At 40.3% G+C, this 26,436-nt stretch overlaps 1 protein-coding gene across 1 annotated transcript in view; it reads left to right on the top strand.

The window, feature by feature from the left end:
* The window catches only part of gpr158b (G protein-coupled receptor 158b), a 107,436-nt gene that overhangs the window by 56,783 nt on the left and 24,217 nt on the right, over window positions 1–26,436 (top strand). Inside the window, exons 4-6 of the mRNA XM_085439864.1 lie at window positions 13,307–13,518; window positions 17,211–17,279; window positions 24,271–24,380. Coding sequence (XP_085295990.1) covers window positions 13,307–13,518; window positions 17,211–17,279; window positions 24,271–24,380 — 391 coding nt within the window. The remainder of the gene's footprint in view (window positions 1–13,306; window positions 13,519–17,210; window positions 17,280–24,270; window positions 24,381–26,436) is intronic.

Raw genomic sequence — 26,436 nt, 5'->3', positions numbered from 1 at the left:
CCTAAAATATAACAGGACACTGGAGTAAATTCTCTACCATCACACTTGTGTTTAATCAGTTTTCTGTTTGACGTTTATTCAGCTGTGTAAAAACTATAACTATATAAGTTATACAAGTGACTTATATATCATGTTTAACCTGAGTAGCGAAAGAATGCGGGAGGTTTGACAACGATGTGCCGGGAGTTCGCTGTTCTCGCCGGCTCCAGTGAGCCTTGACCTCTTGGTCAGCTATCGAGCTAGCGGGGTAACAGACGTCTCTGAAAACGTCAGAGCATTTTTGCGAATATGTGATGTCTTGATAAACCGAGCAGATATTTAAAGTTTACACAGCTGTATTCTCGCCTTAAAATTAAAAGTTTATATTGTGACCCAGAAAGAGTAATATTAAAACTAAGTAGCTGCCGCAATTGTTGGAAACTGGAATTGGCTGAGCCGCGCTCTGAATTCTGCGATAGATTGGGCCACGAAGGATACACCCGACCCATCCTTTAAATCTGGGGAAAAGGAGGACACATTTGTCGGCCGCATTTGGAGGAGCCTTCAAATTTGGACAGCCTTCGTCGTGTCGCTGTAACGTAATCAGCCTCCTCTGTATAGCCCCTGGGATACAGAGGAGAGAGGCTGGTGGCTGTATTGTATTAATTTCAGCATTCATCTGATTTTGGTTATTAGGGCTTTGTTGAAGGATCTAACTACATACTTCATCTTTGAGCTGTTTATATTCTCATCTTTCAAATAAAGCAGTAATAAAGTAATGTGAATACTTTAGACTAAACTGACTGTGCATGTGATCCTCAGGTTGAGATGTCACAGTTGTGCCATTTGGTTCAGTATGTAGACCAGAATAATGTGTGCGGTGTGAGCCACAGCTGGGCCAGAAGTTATTTGCTATTTGTTTAAACCAACACTGCCAAAAATCCCCAACGTGCTCTGGTTGTCGAATGTAAACCTGCCACACACACCTTATAACACTCGGAGAAATTCAGTCTTTACAGCAAGTCGGTCGAGGACATTTTTCTTCAGTAATGGAGTAAGCTCAGTAGTTTGACAACAACAACTCAACAAATGGGCTGTGGGCTAAAACAAGGTCCGGTTTGACTCAGCTTGACTCATGCGCCACAGTTGGTGCTTATTTATTGACATCTGGCATTTGAAAGTAGATGGAAATTGACAAGCTGAGGTTAGGGACTGTCAAAAGTACACGCAGCATGGGCCTCCGGAGTGTTTTTTAGACATCTTCTCATCTTTTTTTAAATATTAAAACATTTTTCCTATCTGGACTTAGTCTCTTTGTAAACACAATACTCTATTTCAACACTTTTAGACATTTCTTGCTTGTTTTTTTGACACTATTGATTTCCACCCAGACCTTTATTAACAGTCACGCTCTATTGGACTGAGATCTGCTGACTGTGGAGGCCATTTGTGTACAATGAACTCATTGTCATGTTCAAGAAACCAGTTTGAGGTCGTTTGCGCTTTGAGCCATGGTGCGCTATTCTGCTGGAAGCAGCCATCAGAACAGGGGTACACTGTGTTCATAAAGGGCTGGACATGGTCATCAACAATTGTCAGGTAGGTGCTGGTATTCAAATAACACAAAGTATGCAAAGAAATAAATCCCCTGCATCATTACTACACCAATGCCAGCCTGAAATACTGAGAAAGGGCAGAATGGATCCATTCTTTACTCTGATCCTTCCATCTGAATGCTGCAGCAGAATTGGGGACTTCTCAGACCAGGCAATGTTTTTCCAGTCTTTAATTGTCCAGTTTTGGTGAACCTCAGTTTCCTGTTCTCAGCTGACAGCATGTGTGGTCTTCTGCTGCTTTAGCCCATCTGCTTCAAGGTTCCAAGTGTTGTGCAGAGATGCTCTTCTGCATATCTTAGTGGCTCTGTAAACTCTAGAGATTGTTGTGTGGAAAAATCCCAGTAAATCAGCAGCTTCTGGGATCCTCAGTCCAGCCCTACAACCACATTCAAAGTCATTTAAATCACCTTTCTTCCCCATTCTGCTTCAGTTTGATGTAGCTCATTTTGACCATATCTGCAGGCATAAATTGTTGTTGAGTTTTTGCCATGTGAGTGGCTGATTAGGTATCTGCATTAATGGCCAGTTTAACAAATGTACATAATAGAGCGTATCTATGTATGAGGAGTTTAAAGGGCAGACATTGATGAGACAGTCTGTGCCAGTTGCAGCATGAATCACGCTCACATTCATTATGAATTTGCATAAGGATGCAAATACAGAAAATAACATCCTGTCATGGTGAACACTTATTGTGCGTATCTAAACACATATTAGCTGAAATTCAGCTTCTCTGTGATTCACAGCAAAAATACAGAGTCTCAGATCACAGTTACCACCATGCATTCTGTTACTCCCCTCGAGTCGTAATAAAGCTCAACTTGTTCCTTGTGTTTTAACTGACATTTATTTCGGACAGGAGGATTCTTCGACATGCCTTAACTTGTAATGATGTCCAACCACAGCCGATACAATGCCGTCAGAACTAAAAAGAAATACAAACTTAAATGAATATTCTTAATAAAGCCCCTAAGCATTATATATGGCGAAACATTCCAACAAAACAATCAATAAAATACACATTACACCTCACACTGCGGTAATTGCACTAGAATATCACGCAACACTAGCATATTTACATACAACGAAAATAAACAAAAGAAAACATTTACCTCATTGGCCTCACTCAAAGGGAATAAAACTTTAATCCTTACATCGTGGGGAGGTCCAAAAAAGGCACTCTTTTATTTATCTTACTATTTACTATCTTACTGTGGACGTGCAAACCTCGTGGCTCGTCTCAATTAGCTTGCTGAGTGTGCCAGCCAAAAATACCCTCTTAGCAACAACAGACGGAACTATAGAAAAGGTTCCTATCTAATTGCACAATTAGTAAAAATAACACATTTAAACATATAAATCCAATGAACAAAACATGAATTACTATTGATTTATTTCTTAATATTTCAACTACTAATTGTTTCAACCTTACATATCTAATAAAATGAACTTAAATGCGAGAGTTGCCTATGACGGCAGCTACACTCCCACCAAATCACTTGTGATTTCCACCTATGAACTTATGAAATGTAAACTAATCTGCTTCTAATAGTGTCACAGTCTTGTGTATAGGTCTGTCAAGTAGAACTGGTTTACTCAGTCTCTTTCCATGGTCATCTAACAATGAGTCACTCATTAACAGTTGTACTTTGCGTATACATCCATCTTCACTCGGGTGTATGGCAACAACTTTGGCCAACTTCCAGTCATTTCTTGATGCTTGGTCATCTTGTACGATCACTATGTCATTGATCTTTGCATTTCTGTTTGTTTTGTGCCACTTTTGTCTTTGTTGTAGGCTCAATAAGTACTCTTTCTTCCATCTGTGCCAAAATTCATTGGCCAAGTACTGGACTCTACGCCATCTTTTGCGAAGATACAAATCCTCCTTTACAAAGTCTCCTGGTGGTGACAGTATTACTGACGACTTCATGGTCAACAGAAGATTAGGTGTAAGTGGCTGAGGTCCAGTAGGATCGTTGAGTAAATGTGGGGTGATAGGTCTGCTATTAACTATCGCCATCACTTCATAAAGATAGGTTCTTAGAGATGAACTGTCCAATGATCTGGATGACTGATCCAGAATGGTTGTCAATACACTTCGGATCGTACGAATTTGCCTTTCCCAGGCTCCACCCATATGACTGGCAGAGGGAGGATTCATCACAAACTCACAGCCTAGCTGTTTCAAACTTTCCTGATCCATTTCCTTTACTGCTTCCAGAAACTCACGTCTGGCTCCAACAAAATTGGTGCCTTGATCTGATTGCAACTGACGTACATTCCCACGCAAAGCGATGAAAGAACGCAGTGAGTTTAGAAAAGCGTCGGTTGACATATCATCAAGTAGCTCTATGTGCACCGCACGAGAGCATAGACAGGTAAACAGAAGCCCGTAACGCTTCAGTTCTTTTCTTCCTTCTTTAATGTAGAATGGGCCGAAACAATCCATCCCACAATACGTGAAGGGAGGGGTGGTCTCCATTCTCTCACTTGGTAGGTTTGCCATCTTTTGCTCTTCTCCTCGACGTCTGAATTTCCTGCACTTAATACAGTTGTAGATAAAGGATGATACTGCTTGACTGCATCCTAGTATCCATATTCCGTTCGATCTCAGCTCATTTATCGTCATGCCCCGTCCTTGATGTTTCACCCGCTGATGATAGTGATCAATCAGTAACTTTGCGATATGGCAAGTCTTTGGTAAGATGACCGGGTGCTTGACGTGTGGCTGCAATGTAGAACGCTCTAATCTACCTCCCACTCTAAGAACACCCTTCTCATCCAGGAAGGGATCGAGTCGATAGAGTCTATTTGTTCTGTCCTTGGGTAGATCCTTTCGCGTTTGAAGTGCCTTGATTTCCTTGCAGAAGATTGATCTTTGTACAATGGATATGACTTTAAGCTCGGCTTCTTTCCTTTCTTCAAGGTTAGTGGCTTTATTGCTTCTCCTTTCCAAGCCCTTAAACTCTTTCACAAATCTGAGAAGTCTTGCCATAGCTTTGACCAACCTTGACCAACTGGAGAATTTCAGAAAACGTTCTGCCAAAGAATTTGTTTCTGTAGTTGTATGGAGTACAACAACTTTGCGTACTTCTAGATCCTCTGCATCAAGTTTCCCCACCGTGACTTCTTCGTGGGGAAGTTTCTCTTGCCAAAGAAAACTTGGACCACTAAACCAGTTGGAGGTAATGAGGTCTTTGGCCTTCAGTCCGCGCGAGGCATGATCTGCTGGATTGAGATCTGATACCACAAACTTCCATTGCATCGGTTGAGTGCTTTCCTTAATACGCTGAATGCGATTTGCAACGAAAACATGGAAACGTCTCGCATCGTTGTTGATATATCCCAAGACAACTTGAGAATCTGTCCAGAAGAATTCTTGAGCATCTTCTAGCTCCAACTCTGCTTTGAGCATGTCCCTAATCCGCACTGCTACAACTGCTGCAGACAGCTCCAATCGTGGCACCGTAGTAACCTTCGTGGGTGCTACTCTGGACTTGGCAAAGACAAGAGCGCAGTGGACTTGTCCTGCTTCACTGACAGCTCTCAGGTACGTACAAACACCATACCCTGAAACACTTGCGTCTGAGAAATGGTGAAGCTCGTACTTCTGAACTGTTTGAAAATCTTTTGGCACGTAACATCTGTCAATTTTGACATCTGCTAGATTTTTTAGATCCAACAACCAGGACTTCAGATCGCTTGTGAGTGGTTCGTCCCAATCTGCTTTCTCTCGACACATTTGCTGTAGTATCTGCTTCCCAAGTAGAACAAAAGGTGCCACAAAGCCAAGTGGATCGTAAATAGAGGCTACTGTGGACAACACTCCTCTTCTGGAAAGTGGCTGCTCGTTCACAACTACTCGAAACTGGAAATAATCCGAGGCGATGCACCATTTGACACCTAGGGCTCTTTCAATTTGTTGCTCGCCCAGTGACAAGTCCTTTCTTACTGTTTCTGCACAATCTTCTTCCGGTAGCGAATTAAGCACTTGCTTACTGTTTGAAACAAACTTGTGAAGTCGCAAGCCTCCTGTGCTGCAAAGTTCCTTTGCTTCCTTCACTAAACAAATTGCCTCTTCTTCTGAGTGGAAACTGATAAGACCATCGTCCACATAAAAATTTCGCTCAATGAATCTTATGGTAGCTTCACTGAACTTGCCTTGACCTTGTGCAGCAATATACTTGAGACCAAAGTTCGCACAGGCAGGGGAAGAAGCAGCTCCAAACAAGTGTACGCGCATGCGATAGACAGATGGAGTAGAGTTGAAGTCTCCATTGTCCCACCACAAGAAGCGAAAGTAATTTTGATCTTCTTCTCTGACTCTGAATTGATGAAACATGCGCTCAATGTCGCACATCACTGCAACTGGACCTTTCCGAAATCGGCACAGGACCCCCACTAGAGAGTTGGTTAACTCTGGCCCTGTAAGCAGGTAGTCGTTCAAGGACACCCCTCCGTACTTTGCTGAACAATCAAACACCACTCTTATTTTGCCAGGCTTTTGAGGATGATACACTCCATGGTGTGGAATGTACCAGGCAGGGCCTTTGTCCAGGTCTACAGAGGGAACTCTTTCTGCATCACCACGCTCTATAGTCTCTCTCATGAACTCTGTGTAGTCTTTGTGGTATTGCTTGTCCTTCTCAAATCTTCTCTTCAAATTTTTGAGTCTGTGTTCTGCACAGCTCCGGTTGTTTGCCAGACTTGGTCTGTCTTCCTTAAATGGCAAAGGTAACTCACAGTGTCCATCTGCTTTCATCTTCACTCCTTCTTCCATTATGGAGATGAACCTTAAATCTTCTTGTGAGAAGTGTGAATCTTCCACCTTTCTTTCATTGAAGTCGGACTCGAGCACTTTAATTACATCTGCAGATGTGACCACCTCTTTGACTTGTGTGCGACAGACGTATTGCACTTCTTTGACCAACTGCTCAGCTGACTGCTTGGGTGTCACTTCCTTGACAATGATCTTGTGGCTACATCCTATGGCATCCCCATAGTCAACACATGGATTAGCTCCTCCAACTATTGTCCAGCCAAGGTCTGTTCTTTGGGCAAAAGGTTCATTATCTTTTCCCGCCACAACTTCTCTGGGTACCAACACTTGTGAACAATTGTAACCAATGAGCAGGCCTACGTCACATTCAATCAGTGGAGCGATTTCTTCAGCCAGGTGCTCTAAGTGTGGCCACGCTCTTGCTGTCCTTTGTGTGGGAATATGACTCAAATTCGCAGGAATAAACTCTCTTGTGTATGTCACAGGAAGAGGAATTCTCCTTGAAGAAGAGAAACCTCTGACCTGTAACCCAGACAGCCTTTGACTTGGTACTAAAGTGTCTTTAGAAGACATTGTCGAGAGCTTTAACTGCACACATTCCTTCTCTGCATCCAGAGCATCTGCCTTTTCCTTCAAGACGAATGTCGTGTCACTTTGGCTATCAAGAAGAGCATAGAGAAGAATCTCATGTTCAGGATTGCTTGTTGTGGATAACCAAACTGGAATGATTGTAGATGTGAGATTACTTCTGTCACTTTGAATCACACGGTTTGATATTGCTTCACTTGGTGCTTCCTTGGGTTTGGTTTCTCTACTCTCTTTATTGCCTTCCATCTCTTTCATTTGTGGTTCCTTGTCACTTTCCTTTTCTTTCCTTTTCTTTGAGGTTTTGTCTCGTTCCTCATGCAAACATGTCGGGTGTTTCCCTTTACATGTGTCACACATCTTTCTCCTTTCACATTTCTTTGATTGGTGTCCAAAGCCTAGACATCCAAAGCACAGTCGCTTAGTTTGCACAAATTTGACTCTTTCACTCAAGACCTTGTCCATAAACTTCCTACATGTGTGAATGCTATGATTTGAGTTTTCACAAAACACACATTTTTTTGTGTTGGACGTCTCTTCTGCAGCACTCACTAGCACCTTTGCTCCAACACTTCTTGTCTTGAAAGATTTCATTTTCTCTGAGTCACCTGCTTTGAGTGCATGAAGCGATGTTACTGGATTGCACGCAATCTTGGCTTCTCTCGCAATGAAGTCAACAAAGTGGCTAAATGTTGGAAAAGAACCATCTTGTTCTTCAATTTCAATGACCTTTCGATTCCATCTTGCTGACAACCAATCAGGTAGCTTGCTTAGCATTCTCTGATTCTCATTGCAGTCATTCAAAACTTCAAGACCTTTAACCTGAAGCATGGCCGCTTCACATCCTCTGAGAAAATCTGAAAATTCTCGAAGTTCAACGCTATCCTTGTTCCCAATCCTTGGCCATGATGTCAACTTATCTCTGAAAGCTTTGGTGATTACAAATGAACTTCCATATCTTTCCTCCAAAATGTTCCATGCTGAGTAATAAGCACGCTCTGTTCCCAACAGAAAATAACTCTCAACAGCCTTTCTCGCCGGTCCTCCAACATACTTGTGAAGATAGTAAATCTTTTCATTCACTGGGATGTTCTTTCTGTCTATCAGCATTTGAAACGACATTTTCCAATCCTTGTACTTGAGAGGATCTCCGTTGAAGACTGTAGGTTCTGGTACTGGTAGGCGACTTATGTGAATGGACTCAGCTAGAGCTTGGGCCAATGTTGTGGTACTATCTTCCTGTTTGCTTTCTCTTGGTTGTGACCTTAAGTTGGCTTGTGGCATATCAAACGGCTCTGCATTTGCATTAAGTTGCGAATGTGCAAACTGATTCATCGGTTTAGCTGTGACATTTCTCCGTTTGCTCCTTTCGTGCAGAAGGTCTGATATTTCTTCATCTGAGCTTCCTTCGTCATTGTACACTTTCAAACGTGCTTTAGCAGCATTCATTCTCTTTACTGTTTCTAGCCTTTCAAGCTCTCTTCGCTTTTGCTCTAAGGCCTTCTGTTTCTCAGCATTCTCTGCTTCAAGGATTTCAAGTGCCTTTCTTTCACTTTCCAATTCCGCCATAATCTTCAGAGTTGCTTCAGCAGCCGCAAGCTCTGCAGCTGCTTCTTGCCTCTTTACAGACAACTTACTTGAGCTTCTTGATTGCCTGCTATTCGAACCTTTGGATCTTTGAGAGGCGGCAGAATTGAATGCTGATCCTATATCACTCCAGTGAACCAATCTCTCAGAAAGTTCTTCGTCTTCTTCTGCTGCTAATTTTTCTTGAGCTAGCTTTATCATCTTTTGAGAAACCGCATCACAGGTGTCCACTCTGCGGCGAGTGTCTGCATCAGGAGTTTCATGATTGCGCAGTTCATCATAAACTTGTTTCACTTCTGCCGAGGTATGTTCAACTCGGCCGATAAGCTCTTTAAGTTTTGCACTAACAGGTTCTTCAAGTGCCTTTTTGCCTTGTTTTGCAACAACTTTCCACATTTCATAACTGACTTTGAAGCGAGCTTGAAGCTTGTTCACCTTTTCATCATGTAGTGCTTGGCCCCTTTCAGTGAACTTCTTAACTCTTTGACTTTTCCTCAAACTTCCTTCTTTAGTAGCTTTACTTGTGCATGGTTCTGGCAAACTTTCTTGCTCTTCAAAAGCTTCTTGCTGCTCCACAGCTTCAGTGTCACAGCCTTCTTGCTCCATGTCACAGACAGTCAAAGGTATTGTACTACACTCAAGTCACCTAGGTCAACTTAAATACGTGAATAGTCACCTTATGAAGCACCTAGGACCTTAAATTGCTTTACTTTAAAGAGTCAACTTAAACATATGTCACAAACTCTTAAACCAAAATAGTAAATTGCTCTTCACTTGTAGTAAAACAGAAAATAACCTTCAATGTCAAACAAAATACTATAATGTGACCTTTGAATATCTAATGCAGTCTTAAAATAAGCAAACCCTTATAATCAACTTAAACGTACCTTAAGTACAGTTACTTAGCATAAACAACAATAACATGAGCTTAAACTTTTACTCCAAACCACCACACTTCCACTTTCATTGCTTGACAGAGTCCCTTTAAGATGAGCTAAAGAAATCTACTCTCCACATTTAACTTGTATAAACGTGTTACTTCTTTGTAGCTTAACCAAGCTGCACCGCTGGACTCTGGTTGCTTTATGAGATGTCTGTGTGTGTGTGTTTGAGCGTCTTTGATGCGTGAGAGAGACGCGAGCTTAATCACGTGACCCGGCGCGCTGTCGGCTCCGCTCCGCTCCCACTCGGCTCCGCTGCGGCAGACCTCTTTCTCCTTCTCTCTCCTCCAGCACGAAGCAGGCTGAGTTCTGACTGTTACTCCCCTCGAGTCGTAATAAAGCTCAACTTGTTCCTTGTGTTTTAACTGACATTTATTTCGGACAGGAGGATTCTTCGACATGCCTTAACTTGTAATGATGTCCAACCACAGCCGATACAATGCCGTCAGAACTAAAAAGAAATACAAACTTAAATGAATATTCTTAATAAAGCCCCTAAGCATTATATATGGCGAAACATTCCAACAAAACAATCAATAAAATACACATTACACCTCACACTGCGGTAATTGCACTAGAATATCACGCAACACTAGCATATTTACATACAACGAAAATAAACAAAAGAAAACATTTACCTCATTGGCCTCACTCAAAGGGAATAAAACTTTAATCCTTACATCGTGGGGAGGTCCAAAAAAGGCACTCTTTTATTTATCTTACTATTTACTATCTTACTGTGGACGTGCAAACCAGAGGCGGAGCCAGACATTTGAAACACCCGGGGCTTAGCCCAAAGAGTAGTATGCATGTGGGATTTTTTTTTTTTTTTTTTGGGGGGGGGGGGGGGTGTAGAAATGACTGAAAGATTAATAGGCTCTGTTCAAAAAAGAATGACTTCATATAGGGAAAAATATATATCACATGTGCAGGACGCCTTAAACTAGTTTTTTAATTAAGCAGCAAGGCAGAACAAGGTCAGGGCTGCATCAAGACACGAGGACTAAACCCCAATTCAACCAGACCCAGAACTGATCCTGAATTAAAACAGGACTACAACAGTTCAAAATCAGGACTACTGAGGACTTAACCAAGACAGAACCAGAATCAGAACTAGATGATAGCACTAAAAATCATCATAGACCTGCACTACACTTATTTTTTAATTCTACCAAAGTACAATATTTAGATTGAGAAAAGTTTATATAATTATTTAGCCTTGTTGTACAAACAAGCCTGCAGAACTTAATAAATACAGAATTTGAAAAATAACAAACCTAAAAAGAAACACTAGGTACGAGATACATGAGGACCTGTGATACGGTGATACTTTTGGTAAACAACCATTTGACTAACATGTGTGTCTCACCTGCTCTTGTTCATCTGTTCTGTCCTCGTTCTCCTCTCTCTCCCTCTTTGTGCTGACAATCATCAAATATACAGTTGAAACCAGATATTTACTCTTCAGATAAAAACACTTTTTTAATTGTAACATCAAATCAGACTAAATGTTTATTTCTTTAGATTGATAAATATAAAAACATATTTGTTAACTTTAAGAGTAAAGAGAGAAACTATCTGTATTTCTTAATTGCAAATGGCACCAAATTGTATTCAAACTTGAGCCACACTTATGGAGCTCCACAGTTCTTTTCCTGGTGTTTTGGTTGATATCTCTTGATGTTCCCATGTCAAAGAAACAGGCTCTGTGTTTTGCCTTATATGCATCCACAGCTGTGCCACCAGTTTACTCACATGGACTCTACTAACCTATCAGAAGCTTCTTCAGCTCAGAATGGAATCGTCTGGAGTTTTCTTATTAATTAACAATAAATTTAGTGTACATGTACTCCTAAATTTGATGAAAGTGATAAAAAATAGACAGCTCTGTCTCTCTTTATTCTGACATTTAACTAATTCAAAAGATATTTCAATATTTATCTAAAACAAAAATTTACTCTAAATTGATGTTGTACAGTAAAAATGTTTTATGTTTTCTCCCTAAAGTGTATGTAAATATCTGGTTACAAATGTGAATATCCTGCTGTGTACTGAAATCCCTCTTGTTTTGCATAGAAATATACTGAACAACATACAAAGCATAATATATAAAATAACATTTACCTGAGTTTTTTCTTTGAAAGAACCCTCGAATGTCCATTCTTATGTTTCAGTACATAACTGAAACCGATTTAGTCGGGGAGGGTAAGAACTGAGAATATGAAATAAACACACGTAAGCTAAGACTCTAAAAAAAATAGCATTTGTTCGGCTTTTCATTTCGCCATTTGTTGATTCACTTGAAGAGCGAGTAACGTAATATTGGTCAAGTGATCAGTTTCATATCAATCTTTCGTGATGCACCGTCATATTTACATTATTTGTACGGTACGAATGATTTGCTTTGGTACCTGCTCAAACTTAAGCTCTCCTTAGTATGGCTGGCTCCGTCTCTCCAACAGCGCACTCACGGGCAGCAGCTGCCCCGCCCCCTCGCTCAGTCGCTTAGTGCCTGAGCTTGGATCATACCAATATCAGGGGGGGATTCACGCACAGTCGTAAATTCCCACAGTGTGCACTATGTGCTTCGAATATTGTGTGTACTTTTTGTTTTATACAGTTGTCAGCCAGGCATCTAACTATGAAAAAATTACACTCCAAAATACCCCGGGCTTCTGACAAAACAACCCGGGCTTAAGCCCCGTAAGCCACCCCCCCGCTCCGCCCCTGGTGCAAACCTCGTGGCTCGTCTCAATTAGCTTGCTGAGTGTGCCAGCCAAAAATACCCTCTTAGCAACAACAGACGGAACTATAGAAAAGGTTCCTATCTAATTGCACAATTAGTAAAAATAACACATTTAAACATATAAATCCAATGAACAAAACATGAATTACTATTGATTTATTTCTTAATATTTCAACTACTAATTGTTTCAACCTTACATATCTAATAAAATGAACTTAAATGCGAGAGTTGCCTATGACGGCAGCTACACATTCTTTTCTCAGCCGAATGAAACGACTTCAGTGGCTACTTAAATTCACTTCTTGCTTAAAATTGTTTTTAACCACTATCAAAGAAATTTCAGCACATTCTCTTACAATCACGCTCTGCTGAAGCATTGTGCAACTGCGCCGCATTTGCATACCGTATGAGCTCTGGGACCTACAGAGGAATTACATGCTTATCAAACATCATTTGCTCGAGGAGCTGCATGTCTGTGTGTTTGAAAAAAAATGAAGGATTTCAGCTACAGATTGACTGCAAATCCCATTGCAGCTGACATCCTGGAATTAAGAATTATATTTCTTGCATCATCTGTCGTGTCTTTACACGTAATTGATTAAATTTAGGTTTCAAAGGAACCAGTTCATGCTAAAAATGAACGTTCTCAACGGGAAAAAAAAAAAAAAATCATGGATAGAATTGATAAACCCCATCCAAATCCATGTGTGTCACATGCTGATATTACTACAATTACGCAAGACTGAGGAAGAGAGCAGTGACACAATATTGTATCTTCCTCGCCTTCATTATCCATCATTTGCTTAATTACAGGCTGCATTCTTGTAATTATCTCCCCAAGGCTTTTTGATTCATTGGCTTGATGCTTTCTTTGCCTTGAAATTGATTAACTGAGCATTTAATAAGGAGTCAGCCTGTGACAGCTAAATGCAAATTAATTGCAGTGCTAATCAGACCTGTGTCCCGAGATGTGATTAGATTTGAATTTGCAAAGGCTTTCTTTCTTTGAACTTGAACAACATAAGATAAGTGATAATGAAACAAATCTAAAGTGTATTCACATCTTCAGGTAAGGAGCAGGGCTCTCACAGAGACGAATCCTCCGACGTGTCCAGCAAGTGCCTGCCGTGCCGCGAGGGCTGTCCCTACTGCCGGGATGACACGCCCTGCCTGGTGCAGGAGGACGGTGCTCTGAGGCTCTCTGTGGCCTCCTTCCAGGGTCTCTGCATGATGCTGGACTTGGCCAGTATGGTGGTGGTCTACCACTTCAGGAGAAACAAGGTAAGGAGAATGCAAATTATCGGTTGCATGCTTTTCTAATGTGGATAGGGACATGCTTAACAGCTTATTCTACTACTTAGTTTAGACTTTGGAGGGAGTTTGGCATGTGTGGTGATGTCAGTAGAGCTTACGCCGGCCTGCACTCATAACCTCATTTTTTTTCAGTGCAAAGTTTAGAGAGAATTTGAAATAGTCAAAAACCTAGAAGCACTCTGAGAGAGGAAACCTCCACCAAGGCAGCTCTGTGGGCAGGATTTACATTTGAGGGAATCATTTTGTGTTTTGTATACATTCATTTTGCTTTCTTTGTTCTTTTTAAATGTAGTTTAAGACATTTGTAGCACAACAAAAACAAGTGCAAAGGCTTTGTTGAAACCCATTTTAATATATACTTGACATAATTGGCAGATTTTAAGTGTAAAAGTGAGGTTAGAGGTCAAATAAGACATGCTATTTGGATGCAAACTAAAAAAAGTGATATTTAGAATCCCCATATACCAGAATCATTTCCTAAATGCTGAAAATACAAAGAAAGGCAGCAGAATTTCAAGCAACGATTTAAAGATAAGATACATTTTATGAAGGTTTGAGCTTATTTGATCTTAAAGAAGAGGTTAAAGTAACATATTAGAATCCACATATATATTCCCTATAATCCTATGTGTTGTCAATAAAAACAACGGCAGTAATACACATAGTTTTTACTTTTTTTAAAAATAGCTCTGTAAATCACTTTGACCTATAGATCAGTCTATTGACCTTGAAGGAGAGGTCAGAGGTCACATGTGACAGGCTATTTTACTCTATAAGGTACTTTCTTTATGTTAACAATACACACCACACTTATAAGAATCATAATGTGGAAGCTATAAAATTTTTGTCAGCTTTTGAAACTAAGGCACATTTTCATGACCTGACTCTACACCCGTATAAGTTTCATCAGAATTCATTCAAAAACTTTCAAGCTGTGGTACAAACATTAAAAATGACACGCACATACGCAAACACTACTAAAAGCATAACCTCCTTGGCGAAGAATACCCAAAGAATACCTGAAGATTGCAAGATTACATTATACTTTTTTTTTTCACCTAAAGACAAAAGGGACCACAACAACAACAACAACAACAACAATCTTTATTTATAGAGCACATTTAAAAGCCTTGGGCATACCAAAGTGCTTTACATAAAACAATAAAAGGTTCAAACATTGATAACGGATAAATAAAAATAAGGAGTTATGTTCATAGATAAAAGCTACCAATAAGAATGACTACAGCACATGGGTAATAGCAAGATAAAAGCTGTACCACCATAATAAAAAACACCAATAGAAAGATAGGAGGGAATTAATACAAGAGGTCAATAGGTCACAGCAACCAAACAAACAAACAAACAAACCAGCAATTAAAAGGTGGAGAAGGCAAGTTTAAAAAGATATGTTTTAAGCTGTGATTTAAAAGAATGAATAGAATCAGATGCCCGGATGCCAATCGGGAGATTGTTCCAAAGCACAGGTGCAACAAGAGCAAACGATCGATCACCTCTAGTCTTAAGTCGAGATCTGGGCTGAGCCAGCAGTAACTGTGACGATGACCTTAAAGCCCTGGCAGGAGCATAAGGGTTTAAAAGGTCCTTAAGGTAGCTGGGTGCAGTGTTGTTAGTAATTTTAAAAGTAAACAACAAAATTTTAAATTGAATACGATATTTGACAGGCAACCAGTGCAGATCGGCAAGGACAGGAGTAATGTGGGCAAACTTGCTGGTTTTGGTTAGAATGCGAGCTGCAGCATTCTGAACTGTCTGTAATCTCTGTAAAAGGGAAGAGTGGAGACCACAATAAAGTGAATTACAATAGTCTAGCCTCGACGTTACAAAGGCGTGGATGAGCTTTTCGAGATCTTTATGCGGGATATAGCGCCTAGCCTTAGAGATAAGACGAAGCTGGTAAAAACTAGATCTGACAACAGCAGACACTTGTTTGTCAAATGAAAAGGAGCTGTCAAATAAGACACCCAGATTCCTGACAGTATCAGAGAGAGAACAACTAAGAAAACCAAAGGCATCCCGGAGTTTGGCACGAAGGGCATTACTACCAAAAATCATAATCTCGGTTTTCTTCTCATTAAGGATAAGAGAATTCGACAACAACCACTTCTTGGCCTCAGACATGCATTCTCGGAGGCTATTCAGAGACAGAGCAAGATCGTCGTTTAGCTCAAAATAGAGCTGGATATCATCTGCATAATAGTGATAAGCAATATGGTATTTCTCAAAGATGGCACTTAAAGGAAGCAAGTATAATGAGAAAAGGGTAGGGCCCAGCACAGATCCCCCACACTCGCACAAGGAAGATAATACTAAACTGTGTCATTAAACTGTCCCCGCCATGAAATGGCGACCTGTCCGGAGTGTACCTGGATATTTGGTCCACAATGACGCTATGCTGCATATGGTAATAAGTGGATGGATGCTGAAATTGTACGGCCTAACAGTTTTAGAGCTTATCCCAAACTACACACTGACAGTCTCCCCTACTCTTCAATTTTGGTATTTTTTGCCTAATTTGAAACAACCTCCATAGCGAAGATTAACTGGAAATGTCAGTGAAATGTCATGGAAAATTATTTTAAATTAAATAAAGACGAAGGTTTCAGGGATTAAATTCAAACTGAGTGATTATGACAAACTCACGAATGTTTTGAAAATAGGAACCGCTGTGTTACAGCTGATCATGCCTTCACAGTACTAAGCCATCAGAGTAGCAAAAGATCCTCCCTGGCCTCCCTGGCCGCATGCAGTTCAACGAATTACATGCCCAGATTAAAAGAGGACATTTGAGATTTTGTCCTCAAATAATTTCGGTATGCAACGTAGAAACTGGAAAAAAAAATATTGCTTTATTTACGACATACAGCTGCTTCTTAAAGCATTGCGAATTCACACAAATTTCCATCGTATTCTATCAAGAATAAAGCCAAATAAAGACAGACCAGTTGATTTTATCTTATTTTATTTTAATTTTTATGTAATTTTTATTGTCTTATTACACTGACATCATTACCATCAACCGTACCCAGCCCTCCTTCATTTCAGTGTGACATTCTTGCAGTCTAGGATAATAATTAATATTTACAATCACTCCTCTGGCATTTAAATCTTTCCTGGTGATCTATTTATAGACAATCGTGTTGTTGCCTCAGAACTTCCCATATTTCTTCACTTCACAAGAGATGTCCCTGGAGGCCTTTGGATGAACATAAAAAAATCTTATATGTGGTAATGTGGTAATTAAATACAACCCAGAAAAGTTCTGTCGTCACTAAGAGACATATATTTTATATATTTGTGCGATGTATCATTTGCATTTTCGTGCAGTTGCATGCAAGTCGTGGCTGTTATGTCTGACTTGCAGCAGCAGAATCTGAAAGGTAAACTATGGTGGCCCCAAAGGACAAAGCAGATACAAGAGAGAAAATGAATGTGAAGAAAGGCTCACTGCAAATCCAGAACAAATATCAATACAAGCAGCAGCAACATTATAGGTACTTTTGCATGCCCGTCAGCAGCCTCAGCGTCTGATACCATCAGGCCAATTATTCTTTTTCAGTATCCTTCAGCAATCCATAAATAACCAAGCTCTCGCTGTCATTGATTCATGAGATTTTGTCTTTCTCTCTCCTTGTTAACAGAGCATTCGTACATCTGGTCTCATTCTGCTGGAAGCCATCTTGTTTGGTGCGCTACTTCTCTACTTCCCAGTAAGTGTCCATATTGATCTTGCATGCCACCCACCAGTTTACTGCTACTTCATTTTTTAAATATAAAAGTTCTCAGAAGTCTCAGGGAAACAAGCAGCTGGGTACGTCTGGGTATGCTTTGTCAGGAGAGAGACAGAGTGCGCTCAAACAAACTTGCAAACAAAAGCATGTGTTCATTATAATGACTAGTTTTAAGGTTTTATTTGATAAATAACTGATGGACCAGTGGGCTTGCATGAATTACCATGAGGCATGCATGCTTTTGTCTGCACATTGCAGGCACAATTTTGCACCTGAGCTTAAAGGCCACTCTTTAGAGCACCACAAACAGCCTCTTGTCACTGAGATGGAGAAGAAATAGTGATGGGCATTGGTAAAAGTCTCTCCTGACATTCATGGTGTTATAAAAGAAAACTAGAGAACAAACACAAACCGCACATATATCCAAACAGATGGAAATAGGTTTGAGATGTGATTTCACCATCTATGAAGCTCTTCTAATGCAGTTATTGGCCATAAAGTAGATATCAAAAGAGAGGTGTGATGGTCAAATCCTAAGCATTACAGGTTTAAAAAGAGGGAAGGAGTGGTCAAGGTCTGCTTTGGCTGAGAAAAAAAAACCTTTTCAAGAAAGAAAATCATTTTTCAGTGTCCAATATTTGTCATGTAGTGTGTGGATGTGGATCCCACACGCAGGTTTAGGCAGTCAAAGCTCGGTTTTATTGATAGTCCATGGAAATAATTCAAAAGAAGGTGAGTGCAAAAAGGTACAGGGAAGATGTGACGAGGCAAATAGCAAGGGAAACTAAGAATCACCAGAAAATATCAAAAACAGAACAAAACTGGAAAGTTCATAAACAAGGCGGGGGGTCAACAACCCAGGACTGGAATACTGGAGTAATGTGAAAATATCCCATTAAAAAAAAGCCCATTTCCTCAGTTGTAGCTAGATGTTGTAGTACTATAGTTAGGATCATTACAACAACAGAGAGCTGGACATCACAGTTGGTGCGTACTTATAGAATAAGTGCGTTCTCTTCCACGTGTGCCTTTGCCTGTCTGCGTCGGCTGTATGTGCCAGCCAGTACGTGTGCTCGGGTGACAGCGTGTGTTCTATATGTGTGTATTTACACTTTTGGACTCAGCCCACATTGCACCTGGAGTGCTGCGTCAGGAGCCCATCTTTAGAAGGGAGGCAGATGGAAGAAACCTGCGCGCCGTATAACACAGAGATCTGATGTAGCCAGGGAATTCACTCCTTTCAGATCCTCGCACAGACTGCCAACAGTGGAGCCACTGCTCTTCTCAAACACAAAGCCTGATGGCCGAAAAAAATCAGCCAGAAAGAAAGAAGTTCCAATCGCTCGGCTAAGTCCGGGGATAAAGATTTTGTTCTTATTCTAAAGTTACTGGAGTGTAACCGTATGCACGACATTTCCCCCAGAATGAAAAAAACAAAAACCTGAAGCTGTTTTTTGTTGCAGCAGACAAAGAGCTGCAGGTATTGCATCCTTATGTGACCACACCTTTCTTGCTTTTGCATTCATCCATCCACTCCAGTTTACCCCAAGGATAATCCAGTTCCAAAAATATCCCCCACCCGCAAAACACTCTGCCGTTCTGTCATCCTCACACACATGAAGGTCTCCTTTCCTCCACCTTACCTCCTTGTCCCCCACCCCCCTCCTCCCTTCATGTTTTCCTTTGATTACCTCCTCTGCATGTTCTCTCTCACCTCTGTGTCTGCCTCCCTCTCCCAGCCTTAACGTTTGTTGCTGTTGCCTATTTTTTTTTGCTGCCACCACAGACCTCTTCAGCTGCAGCTGCTCTGCTCTGGTGCTCAATGCATTTTTAAACAGTCCATCAAGTTCTAGCACAACTTGTTTTAAAAATACTTCTACTGATTAATTGATGGAGGACGCTTGGGAGGTTGGACGCAAACCAGGAGGGCCACCTTCTCTTCTAGGCAATATAAAAATATGGCTTTTTATCGCAGTCCCCAGTGATTTTGTAATCCACATGAGTGGTACTGCAGAAGGTTGTGACGCTGTCTGTCTGCCTGTATTGTGTGTGTGTGTGTGTGTGTGTAGGCAGAGTGATGGATGGATCATGAGTGTGTTTAGGTAGCTTCAAAGCCTCATATTTTCCTGTGGTCATGTGCATGGATTTGCCATTTGCATGTTTTTGTTTTGCACAGTATGTAGGTGGAAGGAGCAGCACATAAGAGCTACTTTTAGCTCTTATGTGCCGTTCAGATTTATTGTTTTGCTGTCATGTGAAGCAGAAAGCTGGAAGAAGTGATGAGGTGAAGATGCCAAGTAGGATGCAAATCCTGAAAACAGACTATACTGAGACTGAGGCAGGAGAGACAGATGGACATAAGGAGGAGAGACACTGAAACAGGAGGGAAAAATAACAACCTGTTGAGTAGTTAAGATGTTGTTCACGTTTGCTCCGTCTTTACTTCTGTCTGTTTCAATCCGTTCCAAAAACTAGTTTTTCTTTGTGTATTTTTCTGCTGTGTTACTGGCTCCAGCATTCTTATACTCTTAAACTTTGATTCTCAAGCGCTCAAAACCATTTTACTAACGTCGGCGCTGGAGAACGTGCTCAGATTTTATATGTTATGCTACATTTAAAAGTCATGCTTTCAAATTGTTAATATCACCATCAAAATACTGTGAAGCACGAAAAGGAACATTTTCACGGTACACTCATGAAAAACTAAGTGCACCCCATTATTGTGTAACCTATCGAACCACCTTTAGCAGTATTAACTTAAAGTAATCATCTTCGTCTCATCTCCTCTTCTTTACAACGTTGTTTCAGTTCGTTGAGGTTTGCAGGCATTTGTTTATCCAGCTCTTCCAAGATCCCACCACAGAATTTCAATTAGACTGAGGTTTGAACTTTGACACGATGATTCTTGTCTTTTTCAGCCATTCGGTTGCAGATTTGCTTTCGTACATCAATTTTAGCCAAGCTTTTGTTGTCACAAAGATGGCCTCGCATTTGAGTGAATAACGCTTTGGTATACAGAGGATATCACTGCAAGATGATCCAGATCATAATCCCTCCACCACCGTGCTTGTGTTTGTGGTGATATGCTGTTTGGTTCTCTCTAAATGCGACGTGCACTTCATCGTCAGACATCTGCACTTTCGTCTCCCGAGAATTTGCTGGGAAGATCGTGTCATTTTGTTAACACACATCTGAATGTGTCAGACCAGAAAACTGCCAAGATTTCTGCTTTTAGGTGTTCACACTTGCTGATGATCAGTTAAGCGAGTGCCTTTGATTAGCAGATTCTGGCTGTTACGTCCATTCTTATGTGTATACTTAGTTTTTACAGGACTGCATACAGTATACTTAAAGTGGAACTGAAGATTCCCAGTTAATTTTAGTTAGCGCTGGTAACTGTAACTGTAGTTTCATACTTTATGTGTCAGAAATCTTGGGATGGCAAAAACACACTGCTATAGGAAGTCAGGCAACTGGCCTTTTTCCATCATTGAGCAGCTGTGAGTGATTTGAGTTGATGCTCCATGTGGCATTAGTCTGCTAACAGTAGGGTGCAGTAAAAGGAGCAAAAGGAGTTGGTTACCTTGCTGAGAAGCTGGGGAAGCTGCTGTTCTTCATAACAGCTCACTGTAGCTGTGTCTTCAAAATAAATTGCTCCATACAATATTTCAAACTGTCAAAAAAAGAAAGAAAAAATGACCAATGTCTTCTTTTTCAGGAACATTTTAATGAGCAGTGGCTGGTTAGTGCTAAGCTCACTGGGAACTTGTGGTTCGCCAGCTAAATGCTTCCACGGTGGAGCTGCAGTTGAAACTGATGGGTTTGCATTAGGATTAGGTTAATGCAAACCCATGCAGGACCGTTTCTGCAAATGTAACCATGGACACCAAGTCTGTATTTAAACAAATATATAAATCTGGCAACTGATAGACGTCAGATTCCTATTTTAACAGAATGCTGACAAAAAGCAATCATTATTCACTTGATACATTGTTAGAAAATTTTCTAATTTTTCTATTTAATAATACATTAACATCAACATCGCATGTACTGCTTTGGATTCCTCTCTGGGGATTAATTAATGTTTATTTTCAGCAATAGTACTATTCAAGTGTATTTATTTAATATATGGATTATTTATACATGTATTGTGCCTATGCTGTTATGTTACTTGTTATTAATTTCAATTAAAATTAAAATTTACTTTAGCACATGTAGTTCGCAACTTTTAGCTATTAAATAACAAATTTCCTTCAAGCCTCTTATCGATAAGTGAGTCATGTTCAGGCTGTTCCTTAAATTGACCCAATTCTGACACACACCTGCCTGCCTTCCAATATCAATTAATTTATCAGCTGCAGTATTAAAGAGGAAGAGCAATAATTCCTTTTCTTGGGTCTGAGATGGACTCTGCTCCCCAGTGTCTCATGACGGGCATACCAATAACAGACTCCGCGAGGTTGTGATGTGCCATGCTCCATGCTTTGACTCAGTGTGTCACATTTTTAATCAAGAGGTGAGAGAAATGTCTATATACCGGAGCTGAAGTGAGTGTGAACAGAGCGAAGGCTGAAAATAGGGAGTTTAACCGCTCGCTGAACCACATTTCTGAAATTCATCTTGCCTCTTTTAAGACTGTATTTGATTATGAAACAATCATAGCAACATTATCAGTGATGAGGAGGTAATAAGCTGCAGATTAGTTCCTGTGACATTTGTTATGAGTCACGTTGAGACTTGGCTCTGCTTTCAACTTCCTGAATACCTGCATAAGATGCTGTGAGATTGAATATTTCTGTCCTTTCATCTTTCTGTCTTTGCACCATAGTCTTTGTTCTTCATTTCCGTGGGTAAAATAATGTACACTGTGATTCATATTCCCCACTACACTTTAGCTTCTCTTCTCTGTTAACGCATCTCACAGCCAGACGGTTACAGCCTCGGGGTTGGCTTGTTGCTCAGCTGGGTTTGCCACAGATGTTCTGTTTCTTTTCTAAAAAGGAAAAGAGGTTACAGGTGTTGTTGTTACTTAAGCTTAATTAAAGCAAATGGCTGGTGTCTTTTGAATGCCAAAGCATTGTAAGAGCTGGAATAAATCACTCGCCTTACGCCTCAGAGATGCATTTATGCTGCTTATTATGTTGTACCACAATAAGTCTGAGATTATGTGGTGATTACAAAAAGCTGGAAAGCTATAACCTTCTGTTTTTGGTTATTGTAAAACAACTTACATATAAAAAACCCAAGCATATAATTCAGAAAGTATTTTTGTGCTATAACATTGTTATCCCCAAACAAGCTCCCCGACCTGTACACTGTTTACTCTGCTGCGCTATATCACAGACTGAAAAACTGTCACTTCAGCTCCCTATCCTGTTCTGATTACACTGAGTTCAATCCAGCCACAGCATACAAAGTACCTAAAGACCTGGTCTAGCATAGGGCTCACATATATGTTTTTAAAAAAGCATCATCTTATAAAAAGGAGTAATTGTATAGTCTTCTTTCTGCTCGAGCAGTTATTGTCAAGGTGTGTAGTGGAGAGAATCCAACTGCAAAACACGCATGCAGGTTGAAAATAAAAGTAGGATGAGCGTTTGTTGGCTAAAGCAAAAGTTCAGCAAATACCAAATTCAGAAAAGGGAAAGAAAACAGAACGAGGGGGCGAGTTCAACAGGAAGATCTGACAAAGGAATAAAGGGGATGAACTAGGATTGGATATAAACAGAGGATAGATTACTCAGTGTGACACAGCTGGGTAGATAGAAACATGGCATGGCTATGATAAAGACACAGACGTACAATTTATTTAATCCCTCAATGGTGTAATTCACTTGTCCAAATACTATATTACAATATAATATGTTATATTATATTACTATATTTCCAAATACTATACTATGTATAAATGGTTACTATATACAGCACAATATGTATATAAATCTACATATTAGCCAGTTTTAAGCTATAACATATAACACCACATGTGCAATGTTAACATATGCAACAGATGCAAAACATAAAAAAAGACACTGAAATTTTGTTGAAACAGATACTAAGTGTGATGCAGGTCTTTCACTCTCACTTGTGTTTGCTTTTCAAACCACATTTAACATTTTTAGTCCGTATGCTAGACTGAAAAGAAACCTGTAATCAAAAAGATGCTCTGTGGGAAGTGGTAGTTACTGATTAATTACTGTTCATGTATCTATATAGTTTTAGCGGATAGGTGGAGTTAAGGTCAGCGTTTACCTCAACACAAAGTCACAAAACAGTTTGGCAATCGTAGCACGATCTCACAAAAGATCACACAAACTTCCTTCCCTTACAAAAAAAGTTTGTGTATTCATTCAGACCACACTGAATGGAGAGATTACCCCAAGTTGGAAAGGTGTCACGCTTCGATAGTATTTTCCTTGCTTCAGTGGGAACGTTGCCAGAGTCACAGCACTGAATCTTCAGAGCAGAAGCTGGGATTCGGGTCACCGAAAATGTAACATGTGGCTTCCCGCTGTGTTGCACACTAATGAAATGAAATGCAACCGTAGAAAGAGAAGTGCAAATGAAAGCTTGGATCCTTACAGCATGAGCCTTGTCTCTGCAGCTTCTGCTGTTACAATCTCTTCTGCAGCGGTAATAGGTGTGAATTAACTTCACATCATGCAGAAAATGATAGGCTGACATTTTATCAGCCATCGGCAAATTCTTTATTGCTTTGTTGAAACCGCTCAGAGAGACAAATCGTGACAGGTTGGACCGCACACATTTAGAAACACAAGTGTGTCTATACATGCAGGGAACTGTGGAGGCGTTAGATATTCGTGAGGTCAAATCCACCTCCAACTCTGCTTCTCGTGTGCTTACCACATTTGTGTCTCTGACTTCCTTCCTGTAAATACCAAAAACAATCAGAGTCCTAAGATGTGTTTATGAGATGTGTGAAAGTTAACTCTGCTCTGCATTTTTGTAGGTGATGATCCTGTACTTCAATCCCAGTGTGTTTCGATGTATCCTCCTGAGGTGGGTTCGCTTGCTGGGCTTTGCCATCATGTACGGGACCGTCATCCTGAAACTCTACAGGTACCGTAAATAACAGGCCATAAACGGTGGACATAGCAGCCCATTAGTTTCTAGACTCCACAATTTGAAGCTGCTTTTTCAATAAGGTGCACATGTAAAGCACAACCACAGACACCACTTATCAGTCCAAAGAGCACGAAATAACACAAGTATAGTCAACCCTTTCTGGCATTTCTATGCCGATGACATTCAGTTGTACATAATAATAATGGATTGCATTTATATAGCGCTTTTCGAGACCCTCAAAGCGCTTTACATTACAATTCCACTATTCATTCACTCTCACGTTCACACACTGGTGGAGGCAAGCTACAGCTGTAGCCACAGCTGCCCTGGGGCAGACTGACAGAAGCGAGGCTGCCATATCGCGCCATCGGCTCTGGTTGCTAGGGTGTCTTGCCCAAGGACACAACGACCAAGACAGACAAAGCTGGGGATCGAACAGGCAACCTTCTGGTTACCAGATGAGCTTCCCAACCCCCTGAACCACGATCGCCTTATGTCTTTTAAGCCTCACCGGATGGATAGGCTGTCCACCCCGCTAGTGCTTAACCACAATTAGTGATTGTCCCACAATCAGTGTTAATTTTGACAGCAAATTTTGCTTTAGTTTTTTTTTTTTTTTAGCTTTGGCCATAATATAGCTATCTAAGTTCTTTTAGTTTTAGTTGACTAAATATCATAATAATTGTCATAGACCAAAGCTAAGGTTAATTCAGTTAACTGTAGTGTAAACTGTTGGAGAGTGTTAGTGTTAATGTGCTCTTAACAATGTTATGCCCGTCTGAATGTTATGTTGGAAACAGGTTCCTGTGATGTGGCTAATTGTTAGCGTCTCAGAAAGTGGTCATTAAATGTCCTTGTCATGATAAGTCTGTGGCAGGCAGGACGCAGGACACAAATGCAGGACACTCAAAGGAATAAACTCAAAGAGGCTGCAGAAAAAACTCCACAAACAATAAACTTAACAATAAACAATAAACCGAAAATAGAAACGAATACAAAACACTAGGAAACCTGGAGACAAGAGACTAGGGACGAGGAGCACGGTGGGAAACACACAAAAACACCACAAGGCTTAAATACACAAACTGACAACGAAAGGATGGGGAACAGATGATAACACAACAGGAACAGGAAGCAACACAGACTAAACTCAAGACACGTAAGCTTAACACAGACATCAGACATGGCAACAGGGAGGAAACATAGGCGAGGTACCAGGGCGAAACAGAGACACAGAACAGAAACCAAACCCTAAGAACCAGAAAATCTTAAGAATCAACCTGAAACATAAAATAATAGTAATAAGAATAAAAACCACTGAGTCAACAGATTCAGGACCGTGACATCTTGATAAAGGCTCTGAATTTCCAAGCATCATGAGGTTATAACATAAACGTTTGTCATGTTATCATGAAATGATTTACGAAACATCTTATTTTTATTGACATGAAATGGGAACTGTGTCCATATGTCCATAAGTTTCTGTCTCTAGGCGTGTTTTGTAATGATTTAAGTGATCATTGTGTAGTTGCTACCAGTAGGAACACTAAAATCCCTAAATGTAAACCGCGTATCATCTGTAAAAGAAATTTTAAAATATTTAATGAGCAAGCGTTTCATTATGACTTGTCTATGGTAAATTGGGAAAACTTGAGTCTGATACCAGACATCCATCTGGCTTGGGCTTATTTTAAAGAAATTTTTATGAAGATTTTAAATAAGCATGCACCTGCCAAAAAATTTAGGGTCAAGGGACGGGAGAACCCTTGGTTTTCATCGGAATTATCAGAGTCCATCCATCAGCGTAACGTGGCATGGGCAAAAGCTAGGAAAAACGATTCCCTGACTGACTGGTTAGACTTCAGGAAATTAAGAAACAAATGCACGACACTTATCAAGAAGGCTAAGTCAGAATATTATTTATCTGTTACTACAGAAAACCTCAATAACCCTCAGAAATTTTGGAAAGTAATTAAGTCCTTATCTATAAATAAAATATCACAGGCTCTTCCAAAATTCATTTTAAAAGATTCTGTCCCAGTTTATGACA

This window comes from Copadichromis virginalis, linkage group LG18 (genome assembly GCF_057382275.1).
Source record: "Copadichromis virginalis isolate Kocher_CV1m ecotype Utaka linkage group LG18, C_Virginalis_male_GT1.1, whole genome shotgun sequence".
NCBI lineage: Eukaryota > Metazoa > Chordata > Actinopteri > Cichliformes > Cichlidae > Copadichromis > Copadichromis virginalis.
The sequence above is the reverse complement of the archived record's forward strand: the minus strand, read 5'-3'. Positions and strand labels throughout refer to the sequence as shown.